Source organism: Bombus pascuorum, chromosome 9, assembly GCF_905332965.1.
Source record: "Bombus pascuorum chromosome 9, iyBomPasc1.1, whole genome shotgun sequence".
Classification (NCBI taxonomy): domain Eukaryota; kingdom Metazoa; phylum Arthropoda; class Insecta; order Hymenoptera; family Apidae; genus Bombus; species Bombus pascuorum.
Window position 1 is genome coordinate 5,703,186 of NC_083496.1, and position 25,645 is coordinate 5,728,830.

At 40.4% G+C, this 25,645-nt stretch overlaps 3 protein-coding genes across 6 annotated transcripts in view; 1 reads left to right on the forward strand and 2 right to left on the reverse strand.

The window, feature by feature from the left end:
* Window positions 1-5: 5 nt before the first annotated feature.
* LOC132910793 (RNA-binding protein 5-like) lies at window positions 6-7,278 on the reverse strand. The gene is made up of 8 exons (XM_060966803.1): window positions 7,152-7,278; window positions 5,811-6,410; window positions 5,644-5,713; window positions 4,331-4,404; window positions 3,348-3,461; window positions 2,526-3,273; window positions 2,280-2,443; window positions 6-2,205 (listed from the first exon to the last, which is right to left on the reverse strand). Exons 2-8 carry the CDS (start codon window positions 6,393-6,395, stop codon window positions 1,186-1,188), a joined length of 2,775 nt encoding a protein of 924 aa, XP_060822786.1. The 5' UTR covers window positions 6,396-6,410; window positions 7,152-7,278; the 3' UTR covers window positions 6-1,185.
* Window positions 7,279-10,411: 3,133 nt separating this feature from the next.
* LOC132910813 (ELAV-like protein 2) overlaps window positions 10,412-25,645 on the forward strand; it is a 41,040-nt gene continuing 25,806 nt past the window's right edge. The window contains exons 1-2 of one of the 3 annotated variants that reach the window (XM_060966854.1): window positions 22,561-24,096; window positions 24,801-25,122. The gene's annotated coding sequence lies outside the window, so the exon portion shown is untranslated. Of the gene's footprint in view, window positions 11,100-22,560; window positions 24,097-24,800; window positions 25,123-25,645 lie in introns of those variants that run through there. The other 2 variants (XM_060966853.1, XM_060966852.1) reach the window with 2 other exon arrangements.
* On the reverse strand, window positions 11,112-18,661 carry LOC132910799 (cytosolic carboxypeptidase 6). 2 transcript variants are annotated; one of them, XM_060966823.1, is made up of 7 exons: window positions 17,479-18,661; window positions 14,466-14,830; window positions 13,962-14,398; window positions 13,695-13,898; window positions 13,351-13,574; window positions 12,649-12,844; window positions 11,112-12,411 (listed from the first exon to the last, which is right to left on the reverse strand). In XM_060966823.1, exons 1-7 carry the CDS (start codon window positions 17,498-17,500, stop codon window positions 12,108-12,110), a joined length of 1,752 nt encoding a protein of 583 aa, XP_060822806.1. In that variant the 5' UTR covers window positions 17,501-18,661; the 3' UTR covers window positions 11,112-12,107. The 2 variants fall into 2 exon arrangements, with proteins under 2 accessions (XP_060822806.1, XP_060822805.1); XM_060966822.1 differs by having other exon boundaries at window positions 14,969-18,661.

Here is a 25,645-nt window from a genome sequence, read left to right on the forward strand (position 1 = left end):
TATAGTTCTACTCTAAGAAAACGTTTTACTGTAAACAACAAATCGGTGAATTATATTCGTACAGTTAAAAAGATTTGGAAACATAATCCTTACAAAAATTTACTATTTCGAATATTAAAATTTCAATACTACAAAATGGAAAATACAGATAAGACAAAAACAAACTTCAATTATTTAAAAATGAATAGGAGTATATAGCAAGCAATAATGCCGCGTGTACTTTTATTATCGCCTTTTAACCTATTGCTTATTACATGGGTTTAACACATGTGATTAAAAAAATAAGATTAAAGTGTACGAATGATTATAGAAATGTGTATGTATAGCGAAAATTGTGTGATCTCCAAAAATACAGAATAAATCATAATAAAAAGAAAGAATCGACATATATGTGTGACTATAAATATATAATTATCTTTGTATAAATATATATATATATATACATACTTATAAGTATGTATATATTTAAAAGTATGTGAAGTTATTATAACTATATTATAAAGGAATTATGAAATTTAATGTAAATTAGTATAATATAATAAATATATATAATATACCAGTGATGCTTTTAGTTTCACTGGATCATAAGTATGTAAATTGATTTTCATTCAAAGTAACATTATGAAATTTGAATGAAATGATATAATTTAATTCTCCAGATTTCATAATGCTTCAATGCATTTTCCCTTTTGAAGTACAGAAAGTACTGTGTATTGTGCACGAAGTGTTGGACAAAAATTGCATAGTAAGTGTAATTGCATAGTAATTATCTTGTTACTGGTATTTGTGATACACTCTTGGATATGTCCTTCCTTAAGTATCTAATTTTTGTTAAATTAACAAGCATATATTATTGCATGTGACTGTAATGTGAACTTCAGAAGCATCACACAAATAAAGTTCAGGAGTATTTTTATATATCAGTTAAATTACATTATGATTCAATGAATAAGTATGAAATACCAAAAATAATTAATTTACATTATTTCTTAAACATCTTTAAATGAAAATATCAGAATCGGAAAAAAAAGAAATATAAACCGTATATATCCCCAAGAATGGAACGACCAACAAACAACCAGCACGTTAAGATGATACGCATATTGTATACCTATTCGTCTATGAAAAATTGAGAGTACAAGTACTTATTTATATATAAAATCTATTTTCACTATATCCAATGTATTATGTATCAGATAGTTCTTGATAACGCGCGTACATCATTTTCTTTACGCAATCTTTGTATGTGTCCCCTGGTAACGCACTATAAGATGACGATTTTGCTCCTAACCCAGCTGTAGGAACCCTTCTTTCAGCTTCAATGATACTCGTCCTACCTTGGTTCGACTTACCAAGCCCCATTCCTTCACTCCATCCCATTTTTTGTAAAAGTTTATTACCAACATTATCTGAACCAATACCGGCTCTTGTAGGTTCTTCATATGACACCGATATTTCTTCGACCCTAGTTTTTAAGTATTTTTCCTTAAGTTTGTTTGGTTGTGGAGGTTCTGGTTCACCATATTTTGCTCTCCTTTCTTTGGCACGGTCGCGATATTTATTGTTTCTTTGCTGTGGATCGTTTGGGTCTAAACCACGTACTTGATACCAATTTTCCAAATTTTGTTTATGAAGATCAGATAACTGTTGGTGTCGAAGCAATGCTTCTTTACTTGGGAATTGTCGTTTACACAATAAGCATGCTAATTTACTCCAATCTGTGTGTTGCCTTTCTTCTTGCTGTACATCTTCTATTTCCTCTTCTGTATCGCTACCACCACCATAGGCAGCAACTAAACCATTATTTCCGCTCTGATCTTCATCCTCATGATAAGAATTTGCAAGAGATTTCTTTTCCAATATAGCGTATCCTGCATCTGCAGCTCCGCTTCCGACACCTTGATTGCCATCACCACCAGCAAATTCAGAATTCCAATTACTCTTTGCATTCTCTTTCTTTTGATTCAAGGTTTTTGCCCAACGTTCCATATCTTTTGCTATCTTTTTAGCTACTTTTACTTTATCTTGTTTGCTGTCTTTCTTCTTAGTTTCATCCTCCTTCGAAGCTTCTTGAATCGCGGTAGTAACTGAAGAAGTTGTTGCTTGATTGGTAATCGTGTTTGTTGAATCTGTACTGCTTGCTGTAGCAGTAATTGTAGTTCCACTAGACGTTGTTCCTGTTGCTTGTGTCACAGTTGTAGCAGTCTGCATGTACAAAATCTTTAATAGTAAAAGTTACAAAATTTTGATTTTAATAATGAAATAGAAATTTTAATTACCTTTGCCGGTTGATATGAAAAAGATTCAGCATCCCAATATAGAAATTGTTGCGTGTGACTATTATAATAATATTGCGAATTTGGATCATAATACAACCCCGTACTTGGATCATAGTAATAACCAGATGACTCATCATAATGATAAGTGCTAACATCCGGCACAGCTGTAAAAAGATATGAATATTTTAAAAAATCATTTTGTAGTAAATTTATCGAGAATCATGTTATTAGATTTAAAAAACCTACAATATATTTTACCATCGCTACCATGTGCAGGAACTCTTCCACTCGCTAAAGTAGTACTAGACGGTGCTGTCGGTGTTGGTCTATTTTTCATTTCTTCAGAATCCCCTAATTTTCTAGATGCTTGTAATTGTTGTATCGCAGACTGTGCTACGGCTGCAGCTGCATTCACTCGATCAGTTTGGTTTAAAGATGGTAAAGTAATTGCAGATCCTTGCATTATTTGATTTTGATAATATTGGGTATAATACTGAAGGTAGTGAGCTTTCTGTGCAGGTGTCTTAGCATATAAATTGGCACTATATTCGGCCAATTGAGCAACATCATCCAAAGTATATCTTTGTGGCTGGCTGTCATTTCCTTTCCACGTGTTGGTATTATTTATTTGATGAAGTTTGCAATAAGTAATTTCTACTTTCCTACCATCTACTACCAATCCCTGTTTTGTAAGGGCCGTATGTAAATACATGGCATCCACTACATTGCCCATTTCTAGGTAACATACACCTCTTGATGTATTTGTAAGAGAATCACGTCCTATACGAATGCTTCGTATCGGCATCGATGAAAGATTTTTCATCGCCTGCAAAACCGAATCTTCGGTTGTTAGTACATCCAATCCACGAAGGAGAACTGTATTTGTAGGATGAGGACTAATTTCATCGCTACCCTCTCCGCCTTCTTCGCTCTCTGCTCGAGACGCAGAACATTTAAAACATGTTTCCCTTCTCTTGAAATTGTGTGCACCACACTGCAATTGAAAAGATAACACTGCAATACTTGAGTTACATTAGACGAATAATAAAATCTTATAAATAGGTTTACCTTAACACAGTGCCAATCTTGTGTATTTTTTGCTGGTGGTTTATCTACATGGCAATCTTTCGGTATACTGTACTGCATTAAGGCGCGATATTGGTCCTGCAGCATCAGTACTCCCTGAAACAGAGAATTTCAGTGTTATCCCGTCCAACATCCTCCCAAAGCAGTTGCATAACCCGTAAACTTTCTTCTTGGTTGACGAAATTATAGATTTTTTTCTACTTCATAGCTTTCCGTCTCGAACGAACAGTAAATAAAATGTCATGGTCTTATAACGTGGGCCATTCCACACGACTTGCGGACCGACTATGCGTATATTTGTACATGCGCGGAAACTTCTTTTGCCGATCAAAAGAATCGAATTTGTGGAAACAAGCAAACATACAATGATTTGCTTGCATACAAATTTATACGTGAATAGGAAAAATATCGTGCATAAAAATTGTCATTCTTTTAAAATGCTTGATCATTAAATAATTGCATTGAGAGTATAAAGTTAAAATTGTAAAAGCAGACTTAAATAATACAATGAAAAGAAAAGAAAAAACTATTTTGTAATATTATGAACGTAGCAAAATGTGATTTGTATATAAATAAACTGCCATGCCAAATATAAATATATGCATTGTATGTAGAAGATAAGACGATTGGAATGACCCTCCTCCGATCTTCATTGTTAGTCCACAAACTTTTATGATAGATAGAGGATAGGTAAAAAGCACGCGCCGCGACCTTTCGATATATAATGTAACTTTATAATCCAATAGACGGAATTGCGAGCGAGTTATAAGAAAAGTCTGCAAAGTATGTGGGGACTCCTAGATAAATAATTAGATATGGTAGATTGAAGTAGCCTTTGATTCAAGGTGCACAGCCATGGCCATGGGGAAGGCCAAGGGGCTGCGTTACCGTGCCTTGCCGCCACGGGGCGTCGGTGGCACGCGTACAACGCATCGGTTGGGTATCTGGACTGAACTTCTTTCTACCTGTTTCATCTCCATCCACCGTGCGGCCTCCTGAGTCGCGTTAAACTCGACGAATGCAAAACCTCGCGAAGCACCTATACAGAGCAAATACACACATATCCAAAGTTAATCCACGTTTTGCCTGGGAGTCTCTACTCTGAGAGGGCAGGCAATCACAGCACCAACCATTGACAGATTGACTTTCGAACGAAGTATTTTCTTCGCTTCGTCGCTTGCTTTCATTTCCATTTGCCTAAAGCTCAGCAGAATGAATTCTACACGGGTGACAGACGATCTTTCTTTAGTATCTTTACGCGATAAGTTTAATTTAATGCCAGACCTACCCAAGTCTCCTATCCTCCTTTCATTTTTTTATGTTCACTACCATGAATAGATCAAAAGAGCAATAGTAGAAATTGTATAGAAAATACTTCCCCTTTCAAAAATTTCTATTTTATACAATCATTATTAATATGAACTATATTGGAAAAAATAAAACTGATATTTTTTTATAGATACTAACAACAGAGCCTTATTGTACCGAAAAGAATCACATATTCTATTGTATGTACTCCATGCAATAGAATATAAGAATTTAGTTATTTCGAAACTAGAACAGTTATATAGATTTGGTTGGTAGATTCATATTCCAATTATTTTATGTAATATATAGTATAAGATTAATGATTTTTAGAAATATTTTACATCACCCTTGTAAGATGAATAATGATGTTCTGATTTCCCTCAAAATATTCTTCCTATGTAATAAATTCTCTTCTTGTTATAAACTTACCTGATTCCAAGATTAGTAAATTAATTAATGATTGGTATTCAATTGAACAATTTTGGGGTATGCATGATTGGTACCGACATAATACTAATATAGATGATTGTACAATATTATAAAAAATTATTTGAAATTTTTTTGTTTATTTGTACAGTATGACCTTCTCGTTAGTTGACTCAAAGGCAATGTCATTAATTACATCACGGATTATTTTACATATACATATATACATATACACACACACACATACACATAATTGCATCTACATTAATGCAAAACCAATGTCGGTATTTCATGATCGATCGCGTATACCGACACGTTACCGTTATACTGGCATTTTCTTTGAGCCAACTAGGGAGAGAATCACCTTGTAAGATCAAATGTTTCGTATATTAGAGATTCCAAACCATTTTTTAAAATGATCATTAAAAATGCAACAATAACTTATGCTACACAAATCTAATGCAACTTGCTGAGATAAAAAGCAATTCACTAATTCGCACATTAGATTTAGGGGAAGTTAACTTACAAAAATAATGATAGTTACCTGTATCCTTTTTACGAATCAGCCTGATGTCCTTGGGCATGAGGCCACAGTTAAGGATGTCTTGCCGCACCTGTGATACACACATCATAATAATAACAGTGATGTATGCTTGCAAATGCTGGCTCACGAGTGGCCAATTATGTTGGGCCGCTAAGTTGAGAACCTACGTCATTTTCTGTAATATGCTGAGCAAGCCCACGAATCATTATGGTGTTGTTTGGAGATTGAGATTTGTAGTGAATGCCTTCCATGGACGAACCATAGGTACGTCCATGGTCGTGCTCAAAATCCATACTTTCTCGGCTATGATCGTCATCGCGATCCCGATCTCTCTCCTCCCGTTTTCCTCTACGATCTCGATCTCTTTCCCTATCCCTGTCTCGTCTCGAGCGATCTCTATCTCTATCGCGATCACGATCCCGATCTCTGTCTCTTTCTACAGAATCTCTGTCTCTCTGCCTTCCATAACGATCCTCCCTGTCTCTGTAGCTACGATCTCTGTCATCTCTGCTACGATCTCTTCTATCTCTTGAACGATCTCTTTCACGATCTCTATCTCGGCCCCGGTGGTTTCTATATTCTGGACTACGATGGTCTCTATCACGATGATCATTGTCACGGTGTTCTACATAATCTGGTGACCTACTGCTTCCATAATCATTACGATAATCATAATCTGAATTATGTCCCCTCCTTTCAGGTCCATAACCCGGCTCCCAGGGGTCAATATTATTACTGTACATGTTGTCCATGCATTTAAATAATATCTGGAACAAACAAATCTTCCATTATTGTATATATCCTAAATAAGAAATGTAAAATATGACAAATTCAATTAATGCATTACTTTGTAATTTAGAATGTTAATAGCCATCCATTAATGTAAAAATGGCAGCTAATAAGCATTTAAAATTAAATTAAAGCAGCGAACAGAGTATATTATTAAATTAAAACCTATTGCTTTATATATGAATTAAAGTATACAAAACAAACTATCATATGTTAAATGCATACAAATTAATTTTATTTAAGAAGTAGTAATGTTAACTATATAGAATACATCTGGCATATAGATTTTATACATAAAAATATGAATTTCACTATCTTTTTAATAATGTAGTCCGATTTGAAAAGTATATTTATTTCTAAAAAAAAAAAATAGTATATTTTGCACGATCATTTTAAATTGTAGTGACAGATTTCATTCGAAATTTTGTACGCATTTTTATCAGTAAACGTAATGGAGAAAAAGAGGCATGTATTTTATAATTATTACAAGCGTAAATAGGATCAAATAGCAATATCCTATTAGGAGACAAGATAAGAAACAATATAAAACAAAAATATCGAAATGAGAATTCCGATCCGCAAAAGTGAACGAAACATCGTGGTGTTGATTAATAATCATCATTCAATGTTATAGAAGAACTATTAAAATAAAACAAAATTTTGAATCGAATGAGTTTTATAGAGGTGTGAATTTATAAAAGCTTCGTATTCCTACTTACTTTACTCGTTATTTATGGAAATAGTCGGAGATTAACGTAATATGCGTAATGGCGTTGTTGCACCTCCTGACAATATGGCGTTGCGTGTGGAAGACGGACTCATTACGTGGTCCAAGAAATATGTTCTATCAGGAAATATTTTGTAGATGGCGCACCAGCTCGTTCTATGCCGTTACATATTTTTTTCGTAAGAGAAAAATTTTGTTTTAAAATTCTATCAGTATTCTACAAGCCTAATTTTAATATATATATATCAAGCCAAATAACTTGGATATTGTAAATAAACTTTTTACATATTTCATATATATTATTAGGATCATAGTCATATATTCTACTTTGAGCATGCCAATTGATGGGTTGTAGCAGTTTCCATGAAAGTGTCGCGTAATGAAAATAATGTAAACGTCTTGATATAAATAATATAATATTTTAATAAATTTATAAAATTCTAGACCGCTACATATTTGGAAAGATAATTTTATTATATATACGTACATATAAATGCGAATATAAATTTAAATTTTTCAGTAGGGAAGCTTTTACTGAGAAGAACGCAAGATGGCGTCATTGCGCTGTGTCAATTTCCCGCGTTAGGATGTTGAAATTGAAACAACTAGAGCGTATGATAAGTATCGTGTGTGATCCAACCTAAATTTTGGATTAATTTTCAAGTGTGCTTATTCCGTTTTTCTATAAACATATTTTTGATAAAAAATGTATTGACAAAGTAGTATTTTCTATCTTTATGTCCACTTTTGTTTTCCTTATTGTAAAGTTTGGTCATTTATTCCATTAGCTGCTGTAACACGATCTTTTACATAAATTAGCTTTTATTACATATATGTGTATATATATATATATACATACATATATGTAATATATATATAGAAGAGTATCTAGTTTTTGTAAAAGGCTTATTTGATTTAATTTAATAAGATTAAAGAACTGAATGTTTTCGGACAAAGTACGTTGTCAATAATGTGTCTTTGTGTTCAACTACAATTATCCTTCAAAATTTTTGACAATTATTCTCGTCGGACAGATAAGAATAAGAAAGTGTATCTAAGATATCCTTTTAATTTGAAAATAAATTTTAATCATAATAGTGTATGATTATTATGCAATATGTGGTGTAAATAACTTTGTAAAGTATAACCTCAAACTACGTATTATAAAATTTTAATGGTCAATGTACCAGTGTATTATATTAAAGTCTGTCAGTGCTAGACAGCATTAAACAAGGAGCAAAAAAGTGTTCAAATTATCGATCTGTCTACACATTATTCAATGAAGATAACAATTTCATCTTGAAGAAAATGCATAACGCGGTTTTATTCGGTAAGCTTACATAGAAAATTTTTATATAAATACAATATATATTTATTTCATCTGTTATTAAATAATCGGAATTTAAATACAATATTTTTGTTCATACAATAAACAAAAATTATCTTTTTTGTCATCGAAATGTGTAACGAACTTCGAACGATTATTTGTCGATGATGTTATTCTTAGTCATTTGAAAACCACAAATTGATTTGTTACAATAAACCAATTAATTCTTAAGATGATAATTAATTTCAATTTCTTTCTCTTATTGATTGCGCAAAATATATATACTTACATACGTTAGATAGGTTAACCCAAATAAATTTTTATATTTATAATGTACATATGCGGAATTCGTTTTTCGATCTTATGAAATCTTTTGTGACGAATGGTTTGTCTATAAAATGGTAGGATTCTTCGCAATGCGCAACTATCTGCGAAAAGGGTTAAGCTTAGGCAATCGGGGTCGGTTTCCGCCCACGTCGCAACTTACCTATCCAGATCGCGCGATTTCGTTGAAATTCGGCTTTACTCGGTCCTGTAGGTGGTTGTCAGTGGTCGCTGTTGCATGGGATGTCTGATTGCATGCATCAGTGTCAGATAAAGGGTACCTCGACCCTTTTACCTTCCTATAAATCTAGCAAAGTGGTACAGCTACCTTCAGATATTTCCTTTGATATATTGAAAAATTGTATTCATTTCTTTTTCTGATAAAAATTAATTCTCAAGTCTGACGAACATATTTGTACTATTATTCACGAGTATAACCGAGAAATATTGCATGGTACATTATACATATTACGGATTCTGAATTAATTTGGAATGATTAGAAAGATCTTTTTGATTAAAATCTAAACTGATTTGTTACTGATTGAAATTCAAATTTCATTTAGACATTTTCTCTGAGTGTGGGAGTACTTTGCCGCGGTGTAACGATTTGCAAGTAGAGGACATTAATATATATAGTTTATTAGAAATACCATAACAGCGTGGCCGATAAAAAAATCAGGAAACGGGATCTGTCTGCATAGGGTTTCTCTAACCCACGCATACGATTCCAGAATTATTTCATTATTACATGGGTTACGAGCGTGTTGGTGACTCGTCGCAGCCCGCTCGTGTTTATTCAGCTATATAGAGGTCGCTAGCTTTACCTAGTCTGGGGATCTGTTCACGATCGCGAGAGTGCACGACAGACGGAGGGACGAGGAACGTTGGAGAGTACGCTCGGTTGAGAGAGCGTGAGAGGCAAACAGGGTACGAATGGAAGACGAGAAGACGAATGAGTAAAGGGGCGAGGGAAAGCTCGAAGATAACCAGATACCGGAAGAAGTGAAAAAGAATAAAGAGAAGGAAGATGTTAAAAATGGAATTAAAAACAAAGAGAAAAAACGTGAAAAATAATAAAAAGTAAAATAAAGAACGGATGAGTCGAGGTGCAAGATAAATGAAAAAGAAAAGAGATAGAGATAGAGATAGGGGGAGGGGAATATGATGGGATAGGGATTGAAGTAACAGGAGAAACGGAGGAACAAGAGGGGAAAATAATGGAAAGAGAAGGAAGGGAAATCGTGGAAGAGATAGAGAAATGCAAATTGCGAGCTAGGGGTGCAGAAGCGAGTTGGAACGAATGGGAGAAATGGATAGATGGGATGAGATGGAAAATGGGATAGAGAAAGAGAGGCAGAGGCGTCTGTGCGCAATCGGTACGACGCAGACAGCTCGTCTATATACTTGGTTCAACGACCACCGCCCTAGTATCATCCAACCCCGAAGTACCGGGCGGCTAGGTGGTCGCGCTAGATACTAGATTAGGGGAGTAGAGGGGGTTGGAAAGAAGCTAGGGTGTTCGAGGGGGTTGCAACGGGGTGGTTTGGGGAATGGGTTGGTTGGGGAGGTTGTAGAGGGAGAAGAGTCGAGGTGGTGTTGAGCGGAACGGCCCACGGGCCAGTTCCGTCTCGAGCCCAGGAGTAGAAGAGCTACTGGCCGCTTGTCTGCTCCCTTCTTTCGCTATAGTTTCATTTCTTTCCGTTTTAGTTCATTCTTCAGTTCCGATTGATTGACACGTTGGTACACACACATATATAAACACACACATACACAAACGTACACACGAATACATGTACAATAACATATAGAAAGGTCGCGCGCGACACGTTCGTACACCTGTGGTATACGTGTAACGTATATGTACGTGGTCACGCTACCCTTGTCACGCATACACACGCATATTACACGCATACGGACATACGGAAGCGTGCGCGAGCGCGTGCAACGAACAACGTGTTTTGAATATATAATTTGGTCACGTATAGAAAAGAAAGAAAAAAAGATTGATAAAAGGAAAGAAAGAAACGTACACGCAAAAGAAAACAAAAATCATTCGTTGATTGGTTTGTTGTGATCAAGGAGTCGCACGCTCAATAGTCACTGTACCGGCTCTCCTGTTTATCGTATGCTCAATAAACGGATACAGCCGTGATCAGCTAGCGTATCTTTAGGTCCGTATCTGATCAAGTGTACCAGGCCCCGTAGTACCTGTGTCTTCTGTCCATCCAATACGCGTGCAACAAGCTCGCGGATTGCTTGAGTTTTAGGAAACGTAATTCTCGCATTCAGGTACGTGAACAAATTTCTATTATGCGACCTAAGAAAGCAACAGCTTTCGCATTCTTCTTTCCCCTTTCGCGATTTTCTCCACGAAGCCCTCACCGATACGGATGGGTAGCTGTGTAGAAACCCTTGGACGAGATTACCGTTTCATCCGATCTCATTTACACCGTTATCATTGCGATGTAAAGAATCTCTATTATAATCCACGAGATAAATTTTCAGTCTTAAACACGGGAAATCGCGTAAACGATGGACAGAATTTGTCTCGTTCGGGGGTTACGTTTTTATTCAATTAGTGTACCAGATAGTAAAAAGGATTGTGCATGCTTTTTATTCCCTTTCTCCTTAGCATTTATATGTTTGTTTTATTGTTGTAATTCTATGTTGTCATACAATACGAGTCTCGACTTATTGTCGTTAAACCGAAGGAACGCGAACGTCTTTGTAAAAATAGTTTTCAGTGAATAAGCCGATCGGCCGGGCGTACTAAGAAATATGTACGTAAAGGAAGTGGCGCGTGTATGGGAATAAAAGAACGTAACAACTCTACAAATCGACTCTATGATTCGATACAACGTACACGAATCACTGATTGACGTTATTGGCATTGGGCAGTTTCGTATACCACTCGATCCATCAATTTTATGTGTACATTGAGGTAATCGTTAACCTACACCACCGTGTAAAGAAGCTTTCTTTACGAAACTGATACGATCGACATTGGGTTCAGATTACACATGGTTACGTTACATTGCTATTCTCTTCTTCTTTCGTCGATCGATCACCTACAAATTCTTGAAAGACCGCGAGTACGCGTTATCGTAGAGCTTCAGGCAGAAATTTTTAATTCTGTAAAGTAGTATTCTTTAAAAATTTCTTTGTGCAAAGAAGAGTCTAAATCTAGCGGTTCACGTTAGTTAAATCGAATCAGACGCTTCGAAGTTCTTTTTAAAGAATTATTTTACCTATCGATTATCGATGCTAAGACGACGCTTTGTGGTAAAATGGAGATCGCTATCTGTTCAACTTCGCGGCTTTTCGAGCGACCTTTGCCCTGTTCTTGCTGGTAGCCAGTTCCAAACCGCCCCTTGTCAGCTGATTGAAATCGATAATGGTGAGCCTCGGCTCGGCGGGATGTCTGGACAGGGCCTGCACCCTGTCGAGCGGTGCCCCGGGGCTCCGGAACCTGTAGCTCCGGTTCCTGCACCCGCCGACGCCCGTTCCACTTCCAGTTCCGGTCCCAAGCTGGCTCATCCGCGTGCCGCTCATCGATCGGTAACCGCCGCTCGCGGCCATCTCTGTCTCCTCTTGAAAGTACCTGACGATCACGGCCATGCGGATTTCATCATCCAACTTGTTCATTTTCATTCTATCCCGATTCTTAAACCACAACTATCAACTCGTAGAATGAAACTGTTTTATCTTTATATAGTAGATTTTACATGGCTGTTTCTATTAAGAAGAGTTCGAGAGTTTGAGAGTTTTCTTAAAAATAGTAGCAGAGTAAAGAAGAGGCTTATGAATTTCTATAACAAAGTAATGGGAGTGAAATTACTCGTGAATACTGGCCAGATGTATAGGCGCAAGTTTCCTGGATGTCTTCGGTCTAGGTTCTCTAAGAACTCGATGCCTTGTTCGTGATTGTCGCGTTCGTTTGGTGGATGGTTGATCGGGAAGACCGGCGGGTATGATGCCCATCAGTTTGTAATATTCTAGGAATACACGGGCCAGATTGCGGCCTAATCTATAATCTGTGATTTAATTGGAAAGTCAAGATAGTTGATTCATCGCATCGTAGCACAGGCCTACGTTAAGTACCGGATGATCGATTGGCATCCAAACTTTTTAACGCAAAGCTTTCGCTTTAATTGATCGTGTTATAAATTATTCAATAGTACTTTGCTTAATTTCCCTCGAAAAACTCGGAACGAAGCGAAATAACCGTGCGGTTTAACAGCTGTTTCGTTTGGAATGCTCTCAAGACGGTTTGCCTTCCGAGTGATTAATTACCATTTTCAAGATTGTGGCAATATAAAGTTAGTTGGTTACCTAGTTACCAACTGAATCTATCGGGTTAACACACTTGAACATTTTCGTTTAGACATATATAGATTATTCTAGATTCGTGAAACATTCCGTTGCAAGAATTCCAAAGACGGACGCGACTGGAGAATTTTAAGCGAAAGAAATGCTCGTACACAAGTAGGAAATAATTCACGTATTTACGGAAAATAAATACAGAGATATCAAAGGATACATCCTTCCTCGGTGTACGGGAATATTCCAGGCGTCGATTTCCTATTGTATCCGAACATCGATACTTCGATGCTGTAGCAATTTACATGTTCCTTGAGAATGGAACACAGATAACGACGCGCGGTCCCAGCCTTATGGGGATCCTGATTGTACATTGTGTTCCCTATTTCATAGTCTTCGGCGTGTTGCGCTAACAACTTTGGTAACACGATGTGCCTCTCGTACCTGAGAGGCTGGCAGCCGTTGGTTAGATAGTGTCATTTGGAAACGGAAGGATCTTATTTTCTTTACGAATATCTCGAGGAAATTTCTTTAGGAGAAAAAAGAAAAAACGGTTAGAGATACCTGTACACGTCGTCGTAGGTGTTTCCATAAACGAAAAGTCCCGTAGCATTGGTATGAGCGTGCAAATCGAGTACGCAGTCCAATGGTGTACGAGAACTCTTATCGAGGTTCTTCAACATCGGTTTGATCGCTACCAGAGCAGGATGCAGCCAATCGGAGATTTTGTTCCACGAACGATTCAAGTCTGCACCCATCAGAGTGGATCTTTAACAAGAGAACATTCTGTCGCTAGTTTGTTTCTCGTTTGGCAGAGGATTCTCTGTTTACCTATAATTGCCAAGAAAAACGCCGTCAGGGTTTAGCATCGGCACTATCTTGAAAACGACATAATTCCTCAACACTTGGGCGATGGGGTGGGAACTGACCAGAAAGTCCATTAGACCTTGGCAAACGAAGGAAGAGGGTGACTCGCCTGGATGTACTCTGGCAAGAACGACCACCACCCTCCTTGAACGATCTTGAGAGTCTTCCAGATTTGAAGTTATCGTGACCAATTCGATTTTCCTCTTTTGTATCGACGTGGCTAAGGTTTCCCTCTTCGTACACGTTAATCTGGTGCAAAGATTATCCAAATGTGCCAGGTAGCGACTGTACGAGTATGGATAGGTCAAAGAAAATTGATACACATCTTCTTCACGGTCGAAAGAAAAGGCGAAACTGAGGACGTAGTGGTTTTGGTGCTGCGCCGATTTGTAGTAAAATACCTAGAGGAAAGTTCCGTGGAATATTTTTCGATATTGGTTTCATCGTTTTCTGTAAACGGTAACTCACTTGATCTCTGGGAATCCTTTGCCACTTTGGTTTACTGCTGCTCTTCACCAACGGCGTCATTCCGTTTCGAAACAGATTTGCGCTCTTCGATATGTTAACTATGTTAAAGACCACTCGTTGATCCGCTTTCACGTTGTCCACGGTGAAGTTGAACCACAGGCGAAGTCGCGGATTGCAGATATCAGGCCTGATGAACAGATCGTACTCGAATTCTGAGATAAGGTCCACCCTGCCCAAGTTACCGGTCTCGAACGAGGCATCGAAACAAATGTGTCCTTTCTTCGCCTTTCCACTGTGTCCCGGTGGTCGCATTATCATTTTGTTCACGTTTCCCATACCTCCTTCTGTATCGCTGTCCTCGCTCTCTGCACAGTCAAACGTCTCTTTGTAGTTCTCAACATCCTCGTAATTTGTTAAAAACGTTCACAATCAAGCGCAATTAAGTAGCAAAATAAAAAAAAAAGAATTAATCGAAACGAAATATGAATGAAAAAGGACCGAACCAGCTCTTTGATAGAGGCTGGTATGTTCCAACGGATCTCGACCCTCCCCATGAGCCATTCCGAAAGAGGAAACGCACTGATCCACTAAGCAGAAGACGTGGCAACAGACTGACTTTCCTCTGGGTCTAAACTACCTTTTATGGTGGGTGTTACCACCTACGTGGATAAAGGCTGTAACACTGATCGTGCCGTTGGATCAGCACGTTACGGTTAATTCTCGTGTTGGTTCTCGTGCGAGGAATCTCTCGTGTGGCCTAGGTTCGTGATTTCGCGCGGTTCAATCGAGCAAGATTGGCGGGAATTCGCGTGGCTGCCACGCGTCAAAGATCCCACAGGATCGACAGAGCAGGCTTTAACGAAACGGACAAAGTCGTTTGCGGTCACGAGAAGCTAGTTGATCGAAATCTAGACGAAGAAAAGAGGCTACATCGGTAATTTACTTTTGGTGCTCGGTAAATTCGGTTCGTTGATATCTATTTCTAAATCCGATCTTCGTATCCTTTCGTAATCTCGCGCTCGTGGGAACGAACGAAGGTGGCGAGTGAGAGAGCTGTTGCTCCTGGTCACGAAACGCCGGAGTTTGAAATTGAGCGATGAACTTTAGTTTTCAACCGTGCGGAGGTCGTGAATCATGTACGAGATACACACGAAATATTTTTCACATTTTATGATATTTATATATAAAAATTGGAATAGCAGCACAGATTAAAGTCATCTTTGTATCGTCTGTATCTGTCAGGGATTGTGTTTAAGTCTGATCTAATATGAAATTTTTAAGACCATCCTCCACGGATTTAAACGGCTTCTTTACTTCCATTCTTTCAATCTATCTGATAGTTTTCCACGTATCTAGCGCGTTACAACGTTCTGGATTTATTCTTTCTCGCGTATTAACGATTCGAAGAAGCGAAGAGATTATATTAGAGCCGGCGAGATCCACGTGGCGCGTGCTCGAAGAAGTAAGGAACAGAGACAGGAACGTCCACGTCACGTCTTCGACAAACCACGTCGTGGTGTCTCAAGTCCAGCTGCTCCGTTCTGTCATACATTGTTCTTTGCCCGATGGGTACATAACGTGTCGCGTGCGGATTTCTAAATCAGGCTTGTTCGATATCTATTTCCATGCGGTTCGTACGATGCCCGTAAATGACACATCTACCAGCTAAAACCTACGCGTCTATAGCCTGGAAGGAACGAAAGCACGAAGAAAAAGGGAAATTAAACTCAGTCGGTTAGTCTATAGTGGTTTCCCGTTGAGATTGCACAATTCTCTTATCAATTATTCATCTATTGACGCAAAACCTGACCATTATACCACGAGTCACGTGAACTTAGCCAGTCAATGCTAGTGACCGACAGTGACTCGTTTCTCGTTCGATTAGATTTGATAGAAGCATGGAAAATCGTACGAAGTCTCGTCCCGTAGAGCTTTCTCGATTTACGACCATTTAAATTTAGTGTTAGGTATTTTTCTTCTTGAAAGGCTGGACAACGACAAAGGTTGATAGCTTGGCATTAGTGGCAACACTTTATCCACGACGGGACAAGCTTCCACCTCCGAGAAACGTTCTACAATTTGCCCAGGCAAATGTCTGCGGTGTGTTGTCTCGCCTCGATTACGGCTGTGGAAGCAAGAGGGAAAAAAAGAGAAAATTCCTGGGAAATTGGAGGGAAAAAAGGTCTGAGGACACTCTGGAGCTGACGGTTGGGAAGAGCAATTAAAAGTGGGACAAAGAGGCTGGACAGAAAAGCACGGAACAATCAAGGGGACGGCAAGGGTGGCTGGAGGATAGAGAGGGAGAGGATACACTGTGATACGCACCGCTGAACTCATACTAAATCTTCAACAGTTCCGGCTACGAGGGAAAAAAAAAAAAAAAGGAAAAAGCGGCCTCGGTCGTTATATTTTTTCTCCTCGACACGGTTTCCCTGGATCGCGATCTAGATCGAACGAAATTAGAGAAATCCAACTATAAGAGGCTTCCTTCTACTTTATTCGTTATTCCGTGACGCGGAAAACGGAAGTTAGGTCAAGAGAGAAAGAGAAAAAGGCGACCAGAGCGGTAATAATAGCTTGGAACAGGGAAGGATATGGCAGCTTGGAGTCACAAAGGGAAAGCCACCCCTCGCACATAAAAAAACCGACCGAGAAAGTGTTCCTCTGCGGTGAATTTTGCGATCTACATGTTATATCACGAGGCGAACTGGTCTCCAAAGAGGAACACCTGCCAAATGTCAGAGGGCAATAAGCATCGAGCTAGCGTTGATCCTCGCGTGACTGCTCCTTGAGTCGGTGATTCGGTCGGCTTGACGGATCACAAAAGATCTATCGGGAAACGACGTCGAAATATAGAAGCACACGTTCATAGACAAAACGTTTCTCTCTCGTGTAGAGGTGCGATCACGCAGATAGACGATGTGGCACGTGTTACGTGCTCGCGTTTCAGTCACGGAACGGTTTCTAGCTTGTTACGAACAATTCTCGAAGACGGATCGAGCATAGTACGTACCAGTTTCCTCAGCGTCGGACATATCGAGAGCAGGGTTTGACTTGTCCTGAACTGGTCCACACGAGGCTCAACTTCTCATCGACTGGACGATACTAGCGGCGGATCCACGCGCCTGGTTTCCTTGGTTTGTTGAATCGATAGGTGTCCCTGCTGCCATTTCTTTTCGTTTTTGCCCTCAACCATGAAGTTTTCTGTGTCTCGCGTGACTGTCCCTTGGCTATACGTATAGAGTTTCGACGAAAGTTCATAGAACTAATGCAACCTCTAACGAGACGGTCGTACGGCCGAAATATAAGGAAAATCATAACCGTACATTGTAACGCGTGGTATTTCAGTTTGCTTAGATAAAAGCTAAAGATCTGACCCCTGAAACACAATCTATCAACCTATAATAGGAAGATCGATCGTTTCTGTGGTAAATATTTGCGCAAGAACGTTTGTCCTTCTTTCTACGTACTCGATGTAACATGCTGAGTGGGGGAAGATTTTTAAGAACACGTTCGGGACACACGAGCCGCATAGAATATCGAACAATGAATAATTCGTCCTTTATAATGTGGAAGATTCACAATTTCGAAATAACGAGTTTGGCACGCGTTTGATACGCGACTGGAAGCTACGTAATCCGCATGCATAACCCTGGCTCGATTATCAGGCTACGGGGAGACGCACGGATTCAGCCTCCGATGCACGTGTGCAGCCTCGTTCCCGGGTCCACGCAACCCGCTCCGTGCAACATGCAAAGTGAGCTTAAGTCACGCATATTTATTGTTTGGCCAAGCACCCGGATGAGCAAGCGCAAATATGGCGTGTCACCGGGAGAAGGGATGCAGTTATGGAAACTTGCTGTTGCCTCTGAAAAGATACATTCCCGAATAGTTGGTTCAATGCTCCAACAACGCGTAACTATGTTAACTACCTGCGTCCACTAATCGATGAACCCGTATAATTCCTGGACACCGTTCGTCCTACGAACTATTTTCACTAGCCCGAACCACGCTGGTAAAACTCGCGTAAAACTATCCGAAAGTGGTTTCCAAATTACTGGTTAAACAGAAGTTTGGTAGAATTTCACGGTCTAGTTGTGGAGATTACTTTTATAGAATGAAGGATTATTGGATTCCCAAGGTATTTCTTCCCTAACTGCGACGAAAAAAAGACGACTCCATTAAGGAACGAAAAGTGGTTATAATTCTGAAGGGATATAAACTCCTTCTCTGGCGATCCTTGGGATAAGCAAACACTCTCTAAAGGGAGCGCTACATATAATAAGAACATCTTGGATTCTAACGGTAGTCGAATGGATTTTGTAATTCATCTGGATAGAACCGTATCCATCGATCGTCGAGCATCGAGGATCGGCAGCGTAAAAAGTTGGGAATTTGAAGATTGGAGAGTCGCGGTCCGGGCAAGATTCGCATCGGTGGTAGGTGCATGTACGTGTGTTTGTTCGGCTGGTGAATGTCCTCCGTTCCTGGGCTTTGGCTGGGACTTCCTGGTGAACCCTTCCTTCACCCTCGTCCCTCTCTGTTCCCCGAGTTGTTCGCAACCGAGCTCTGTGCAACGTGGAGGGAGAGAAACGAGGAGAAAGAGAGAGCCGGTGCAAGTGTAGGAGAGAGAGTGAATAACTAGGAGAACGCAAGAGATCGATATTCGAAACCCCTGTGCCGTTGGGCACCGAGCTCCTCTTGCCACCCCACGCCCAATGGCGTAGCAAGAGGGGGCAATTGGGCTAGGTACTGCCTGTTCCCAGGATACTCAACAAACGGAAGTTTGGGACAAAGAGGAGGAGCGTTATAAATTGCCCGAGACGGGATTCGGGATTTACGCGATGCTACCGTCTGCCCCATCCCTGTCTGGCTGCATTTTTTTAACGTCGTCGTTTTCATCGAACATCCAGACTATATTTTGACGGATAATTTCAATTTTCCTATTATCACGTTGGATTTAATATCTGGTATTACGATACGGCTGGATGTTATCTTTTGTTCCGTGCGATTGGAGATAACCAGAGTATGGAACTATCTTGTTTCGACGGTAAAATGGTAATTTCACTTGATAGAAGCTATTTATATGATGATTTTTAGAGGCACAAGTTAAAATTGTGATATTCTGATTTAAATTCAAGTCTAATACGTATACTTACATTTTCTTCGAGCATCTATTTATAGAGTACGATGGAATAGATTTGTATAGGCTACGCCGTTGCCCGTGTCTGTCCTCGTATGCATGCTATTTACCATTAGATTATCATCCCCTCATTTTTTCGTCTTTCCCCCTATCTGGCTCCGTTTGTGCTTTCTTTCGACCCCTCCTGGGCAGCTCTTTTCTCAGCGTGACTTTTTCATCCGCGTATCTTGTATCTCGCGTTGCGAATGTAACAGGCGGCAACGAGCAAACCAATTATTTCCGCCGTGATGATCGACTCACGTTCGTAATTCCGAGGCCGAGTCATTAGCGAGCCCTCTTTGCAGAGCGTTCGTTAACATTGACGCCGTTCGAGTAATAACGTGGAAATGATATTCACGTCGGCTCGCGTACTTTTTATCCTATCGATCGATACTTTCCTCGTTTGTACTCGATCACAGATAAGATAATCGTCGATCAAGTGCAGACTATGACTTTACTCGTTTACATACACGTTAAAGAGGCAGACGTTTATAAATTACGTAGTCGACGTGATTGTTCTTATCCGAATAGAATTGCATTCGAAAATTTACTGTTTCATATATCTGCTGTTACTATAAAGGGATCAGGAAAAGTGGGGTGCTATTTTTAACTAACAAAAGTTTCGATAGGAAATGCGTAATTCGATTTTTTTTTCTTTGTTAACGTTTCATTAGCGCTACATCGTCGTATTGTGTGATTTACCGATGCCCGAGGCACGTGGACCCATTTACACAGCACGTGTCCTCTCAAGATTCCGCTAGGGATAGCGTTACAATATTCCGTGATGAATGCACCTCCTCCAGGTAGCTAGGGCTCCGACAAAAAAGGGGCTCTTGATTCAATTCGGAGCCTGTAATATCTTGTGCCTACAACGAAAAAGGGGAAAGGAAAAAAAGAAGTGATGAGAGGCAGCGGCAAAGGGGACGGGACGCAAGGGACAAAAGTCGAAAAGTTAAAGCGATTATATTCAACGAGGGAAAAAGAACGAATCGTACGAATCATCGGATTTTGAATATCGGTTTGAGTTTAACTTTCTGGAAAATTTGGTGGATGTCCGTGCCCGTTAAAAAAGGGGGGCGGGAGGACTGGGGATGATTAAGGTAGAAGGGGGATAGTGGTGAACTATGTGGTAAAGGCACGGCGAAATTTGGCCGCATTCGCACGGTCGAAAAGCTCTTTCGTACAAGAGGGAGGTCAACCCCTGGGACGACGGTTTCCATTTTCAACGTGGCGCCTGCGTTCTCGAGCTCTGCACGGGCTACCAACCCGCCTCTCCTACGCTCGCTTCCCCTTTTCAAGCCTTCGCTCCACTCTCTTTTCTTTCCGTCGTTCGCGGAGCCTGAATTTTCACCCCTTCCTCTTCAACCCTCGAGAGTAGCGCTTGCGCACGTGCACTCCCCCGTACGTCTAGCCATTTTTTTCTTCTTCCCCTCGAATTCAACCCCCGTTCCTCGGAACACGACGGCGAGACCAACTTCTCTGACGAAATATTCAAATATATTTTTACATCGAATTTATTATTCGTCCACTCTAATCGCGTCCACGTATCTATCTCGTGTCCACCGTTACTTCTAAATGTTCTGCTTTACAATTTTTTTTTTTTTGGCGAACGTCGTTGAAACAACGGTCCTTGAGTAGTTTTGTAGCATCCCTGTCTGTGAGAGTACCGTCCGCCTCCACTCGAGTTCGCGATTAACACCTTTTCCCGGGCCATCTAGCTAGCGGCGGTTGCTTTCCCCTTTCCAACCTTTTACCGTGCTCTTCTGCCACCTGTATGCAAACTACGCCCTGCTATTTTAGAGTCGAGAGTTCCCTTTTTCTTCCAAAATCTTTGTCCCAAACGGCGATTGTTCGATCAACAGCTATCCACTAACTGCTTTTTTCCATCCCTCGTTCTTTCTTTCTGCTCCTCGTATATGGTCCTCGGGAGTGCTATTTCAATCAGTATCGGTGGTTGCAAGGTCCAGAGGATCTCCAGAGGGAGCAGCCATTGTTCACCACCCTTCCCTAGCGCCTGCGTGCGTCGTGCAACTACCCTCGATTTCATTTTCTCTCTCTTTCTCTGCGTATTTGTCTCTCAACAGCTTTTCAGCCGATCCTAATGTCCAGAGAGGTCAGAGAACAGTCCTCTTTGATTTCTGTCTGACGCACGCGACTCCTTAGGTCTCTATAAACTCCTCGATCTTTTACCTTTTCGTGTCCCTGTTCGAATCAGCAAACGAGTATTACACGCGAAGTGTGGAACGATGCGAAGTTATTTTCAGCAAAAGTTATTACTTCGTCAGAATTCCTTCTGACGCATATATCCCCGTCGTAGTTACATCCATGCAACTCTTTACGTCGAATGAGTTAACGTCACGACAATTTTCAACCAAGTATTACTTCGCGTTTCTTCGTCACTCGGCGCCTGCGTAGATTCCGTCGCCTCCGGCCACGGTTTTTCTTCGTTTCCTCCTCGCCGCTCTCCGTGGCCCGATTTCCATCTTTCAAACCGCGTCGACAAACGGACAACCATACTTGCTGGTATCGGGAAGATGCAGCCATTGCCTTCGATCCGCTCACGTGCATTCTTCTTTCTCTTCGATCGGTCTTTTGCCATTTTCTTTCGACTTTACCTCTCTTTTTTTTTATCCTTTCTCCTCGCTTTAGCTTCCTCCGTTTTTCTTAGCCGTGTTCGCGGCCATCGCAACCCCTCCATCGAGAGATGGCGTGCCGCGAGATATCGAGGCGGTGGTGGCAATCCAGGGAGAGGGTGCAGTCATTGCCTCTTTTCAGCGCCTGCGTACATTCCTCAATGTTCGTCGATCCTCCTCTATTCAACGCGCTTTCCTTGATTGTTACCTTCGACCTCTATCCTCCTCGCGGCTCCCACCCCTCTAGTCTAGGTAGAAGTAGTAGCATCGGGGGCGGTGGCGGCAGCGGGCAACAGAGGGTGCAGCGATTGGCGGCAGGGCCTGGCTCCGTCAGTTTAGTTACCGCACCACATAAAGGCATTGCGTTGTAGACACCGTTATACCCGCAACATTCTTACTATTTGCTTGTATATCTTCATTTCTGACCCTTTAATTCGACAATACGTTCGTATCGTTGGTACATATAGAATCGTCCTCACCGTATATACCGATCAATCATTCTTACTTTCTCCCGCCCACGTGTCAACGAGATACTAATCGAAAACCGCGTGTGTTCACGCACAACTTCGAACCGCGTTTAAACTAACGAAAAAAAGAAAGAACGAAGAAGAAAAGAGAGAAACGAAAAAGTCGAAGGCAAAAAGAGTACAACGGACGACAACAACAGCAACAACAGTAATCAATAGAAAACACGATTAATAGAAAACGAGCTGCGAGTAAAACGAAATAATCGAAGTTGAAATCGATCGGTCAGCGGAGAAAGAAATTTCGTCAACAGACTTGGATCGTCGTACCACGTTCTTTCACGCGCGTCTTCGTCGGGGATCTTATGATTTCGTTCGTCCATTTCTACCCCCCTTCCCGGATCCTTATTTTTATCCCTTCGCCTCCTGGAACGGTCAGCTTCTCGAAGATCGATCTCGATCGACGTGCACGCGGTTCTCCTTCTAACTTTGTCTAAAAAAAGAAAGAGAGAAAGAACGAAGGAAAAGAAAAAGATAATTAAAGCTGCGAGGATAAAGTATACGTCGCCGGTTCTCCACGAAGATAATTCAGTGTGCGATACGTTGACGAGGTTGGTGTTAAAAATACAGAGAGCAGGAATCGTCGTCTGGAAGATCCTTTAGTCGGCAGAAGAGGTCTTGTGGAGAAGGGAAAAGGAAAACGTACGGATGAGAAAGGGAGGAGAGGTAGAGGGAGAAAGACGAAGTAATAGTGTTGGCCGGTGGGTGTGAAAGAGAGACACTCGAGGGTGTGTTCCGTGATTTTCTTCGTCATTTTTTTTCCCCCTTTCGTTTCGTCGATACATTAAGAAATCAAGTGTCATATGTACGTGCGATCGTCGTGTATCCAGTAGGTTCGATTGTTTTTATAAAGTATAGACTGTAATTCTTCGTTGTCGATCGAAGAAAGTGCGAGAGAGATATCTGGAGAAGGACTTGAACTTGTAATTCGTCGCCATAATTCGACAAACTTGGCCGTTTAAAAATCGATTAAAATTATCGCGTAAAACACGGGCACGGTTCAGAACGAAAAATAAACGAACAAACGGATAAACGAAACACGCACACATCGTCGTTTAAAGAACGAAAATTAAATACGAAACGGAACAAAGAACGAGCATTAAACGAGATAACAACGAAATGAAAATCTAGCGATATAGATAATATATACAAAAAAAAGGCAGAGATAACACTTCATTTAAAAAAAAAACTAATAAAAACGAAAAAAAAAAAAAAAAAACATTAACCCACCGTCGTTTCGTTCTACGCCCAGATATCGGCATCCTCCAACCACTGATTTTCATCGTTAACCGGTATGTTCATTTGTTTCTTTACTTTTGTTGCTTCTGTGATTCTGACCTTCGAATTATTATTATTGTTCTATTCTTATCTTGTTATTATTGTTGTTATTATTACCGTTATAATTGCAAACATTATTATCGATCTCTGTGTATATCGATCTATGTGTTTTGATAGCGCGCTATCAGGTGCCGATCATTATAATATATGTTTGTAAACCCTTTGCCGGAACATCCTTTATACAGGACCAAACGAAGGATCCTTCCGGCAGCCATGATCATTCTCCTTTATCGAACTTATTTTTCTCGCGTTCTCTTGGCCGATTACGGGGATCGTTTTCCCCTGATTGCTTCGTAGAAACATATTTCAAATTTTGTTAAATTCGTTTCAGCTTCATTTCAAATTCAAATTGATTTAAATTTATCGTTATCCCATTAGAGAAAAAAATAGATACCGATCTTGGTGTAAAAAGAATTGAAATGTTAATTCGTCATAGCAATCAATTGACATTGGGCGTGAATTCTCACTTACGATAAGCACGATTTAAAAAGTATTTCTATCCGTGAAACACGGTGAAAATATCGGCGCGCAACAACTGACGTTTTTCTACGGCGCAGTATCGCGGGCTAGAGAAGTTTGGGCGTGGCAGCCGAAAGCAACGTGGCCAGGAGAACGCGAACGCAGACTCCAAACCCACGGTTCTCCGGCCAACTTTCAGTTCGAATCCTTCTTCCCACTTGCGGAGTAACCGGCGAAAGAGCAAACGGAAAAAAAAAGAATCGAAAGAAAAAAAGTCATAATTAAACGAGGAAAAAAAGAAAGACGAGAAACTGAAAACGAGAGAGAAATACGGTCTCGAAAAACACGGTCGATCGAATATGTTGAATATGTTCGGTAACAAGATGATGGAAAACGGCGAGAGTGTGCATGAAGGATCAAGCAGATCCAGGATGGAGCAACTGGCACTGCGGGTCCTCGTCGAGGACAAGCAGGAAGTCTCGAGAGGGACGCTTCCGTCCGCGATGGCCTCGATCACAATGGTGCGTGAGAGGGATAAAGGGGTGTTAGATAGTGTCCCAATGAACGTTTTCAGCGAACACGATCTTACAGTATCGCTTCCTTCCGTTTTCCTATGTTTCACCGTAACGATTTCCGTTCCGCCTTTTTGTGCCAGAGAAATTACAATTTCGTCATCTTTTATTTCTTCATTTCGCTCGTTTCGATCCGTGAGACTATTTCATTTCTGAACCAGATTGTTCTAACGAAACGCAAGATGAAAATATCGAGCGGAGAAAGGAAGAAGCTAAGAGACATAGTTCCTCTAACGTCTAACCATCGTATAAAAATTCCCAGGCGAACAACACGATATCAAAGATTGACCGAGGGTTGCGAACCTAGTAGGAGGATGATAGAGTGGAATGGTTGTGAAAGAAGGATAGAAAAGCGGCGAGTGGGAGAGAGACTAGGTCTAGTTGGGGAAGCTCGTATTGATCGTTTCTGGGTCCATGTGACGCGCCTGCGTTTTGCCGTGGGGTAAAATCGTAGCGAGGGTAAACTATAGGA

Excerpts from the sequence above, each read along its gene's own strand:
- LOC132910793 (XM_060966803.1), bottom strand. The coding sequence starts at position 6,395 with ATGGACAACATGTACAGTAATAATATTGACCCCTGGGAGCCGGGTTAT. Across the intron at positions 5,714-5,810 it reads AGCATATTACAGAAAATGAC|GTGCGGCAAGACATCCTTAA; the intron begins GTAGGTTCTCAA and ends TGTGTATCACAG. Across the intron at positions 3,462-4,330 it reads GGTGGATGGAGATGAAACAG|GGAGTACTGATGCTGCAGGA; the intron begins GTAGAAAGAAGT and ends TCTCTGTTTCAG.
- LOC132910799 (XM_060966822.1), bottom strand. The coding sequence starts at position 15,026 with ATGGCTCATGGGGAGGGTCGAGATCCGTTGGAACATACCAGCCTCTAT. Across the intron at positions 14,399-14,465 it reads AAAGGATTCCCAGAGATCAA|GTATTTTACTACAAATCGGC; the intron begins GTGAGTTACCGT and ends ACTTTCCTCTAG. Across the intron at positions 13,575-13,694 it reads ACCTACGACGACGTGTACAG|GTACGAGAGGCACATCGTGT; the intron begins GTATCTCTAACC and ends CCAGCCTCTCAG.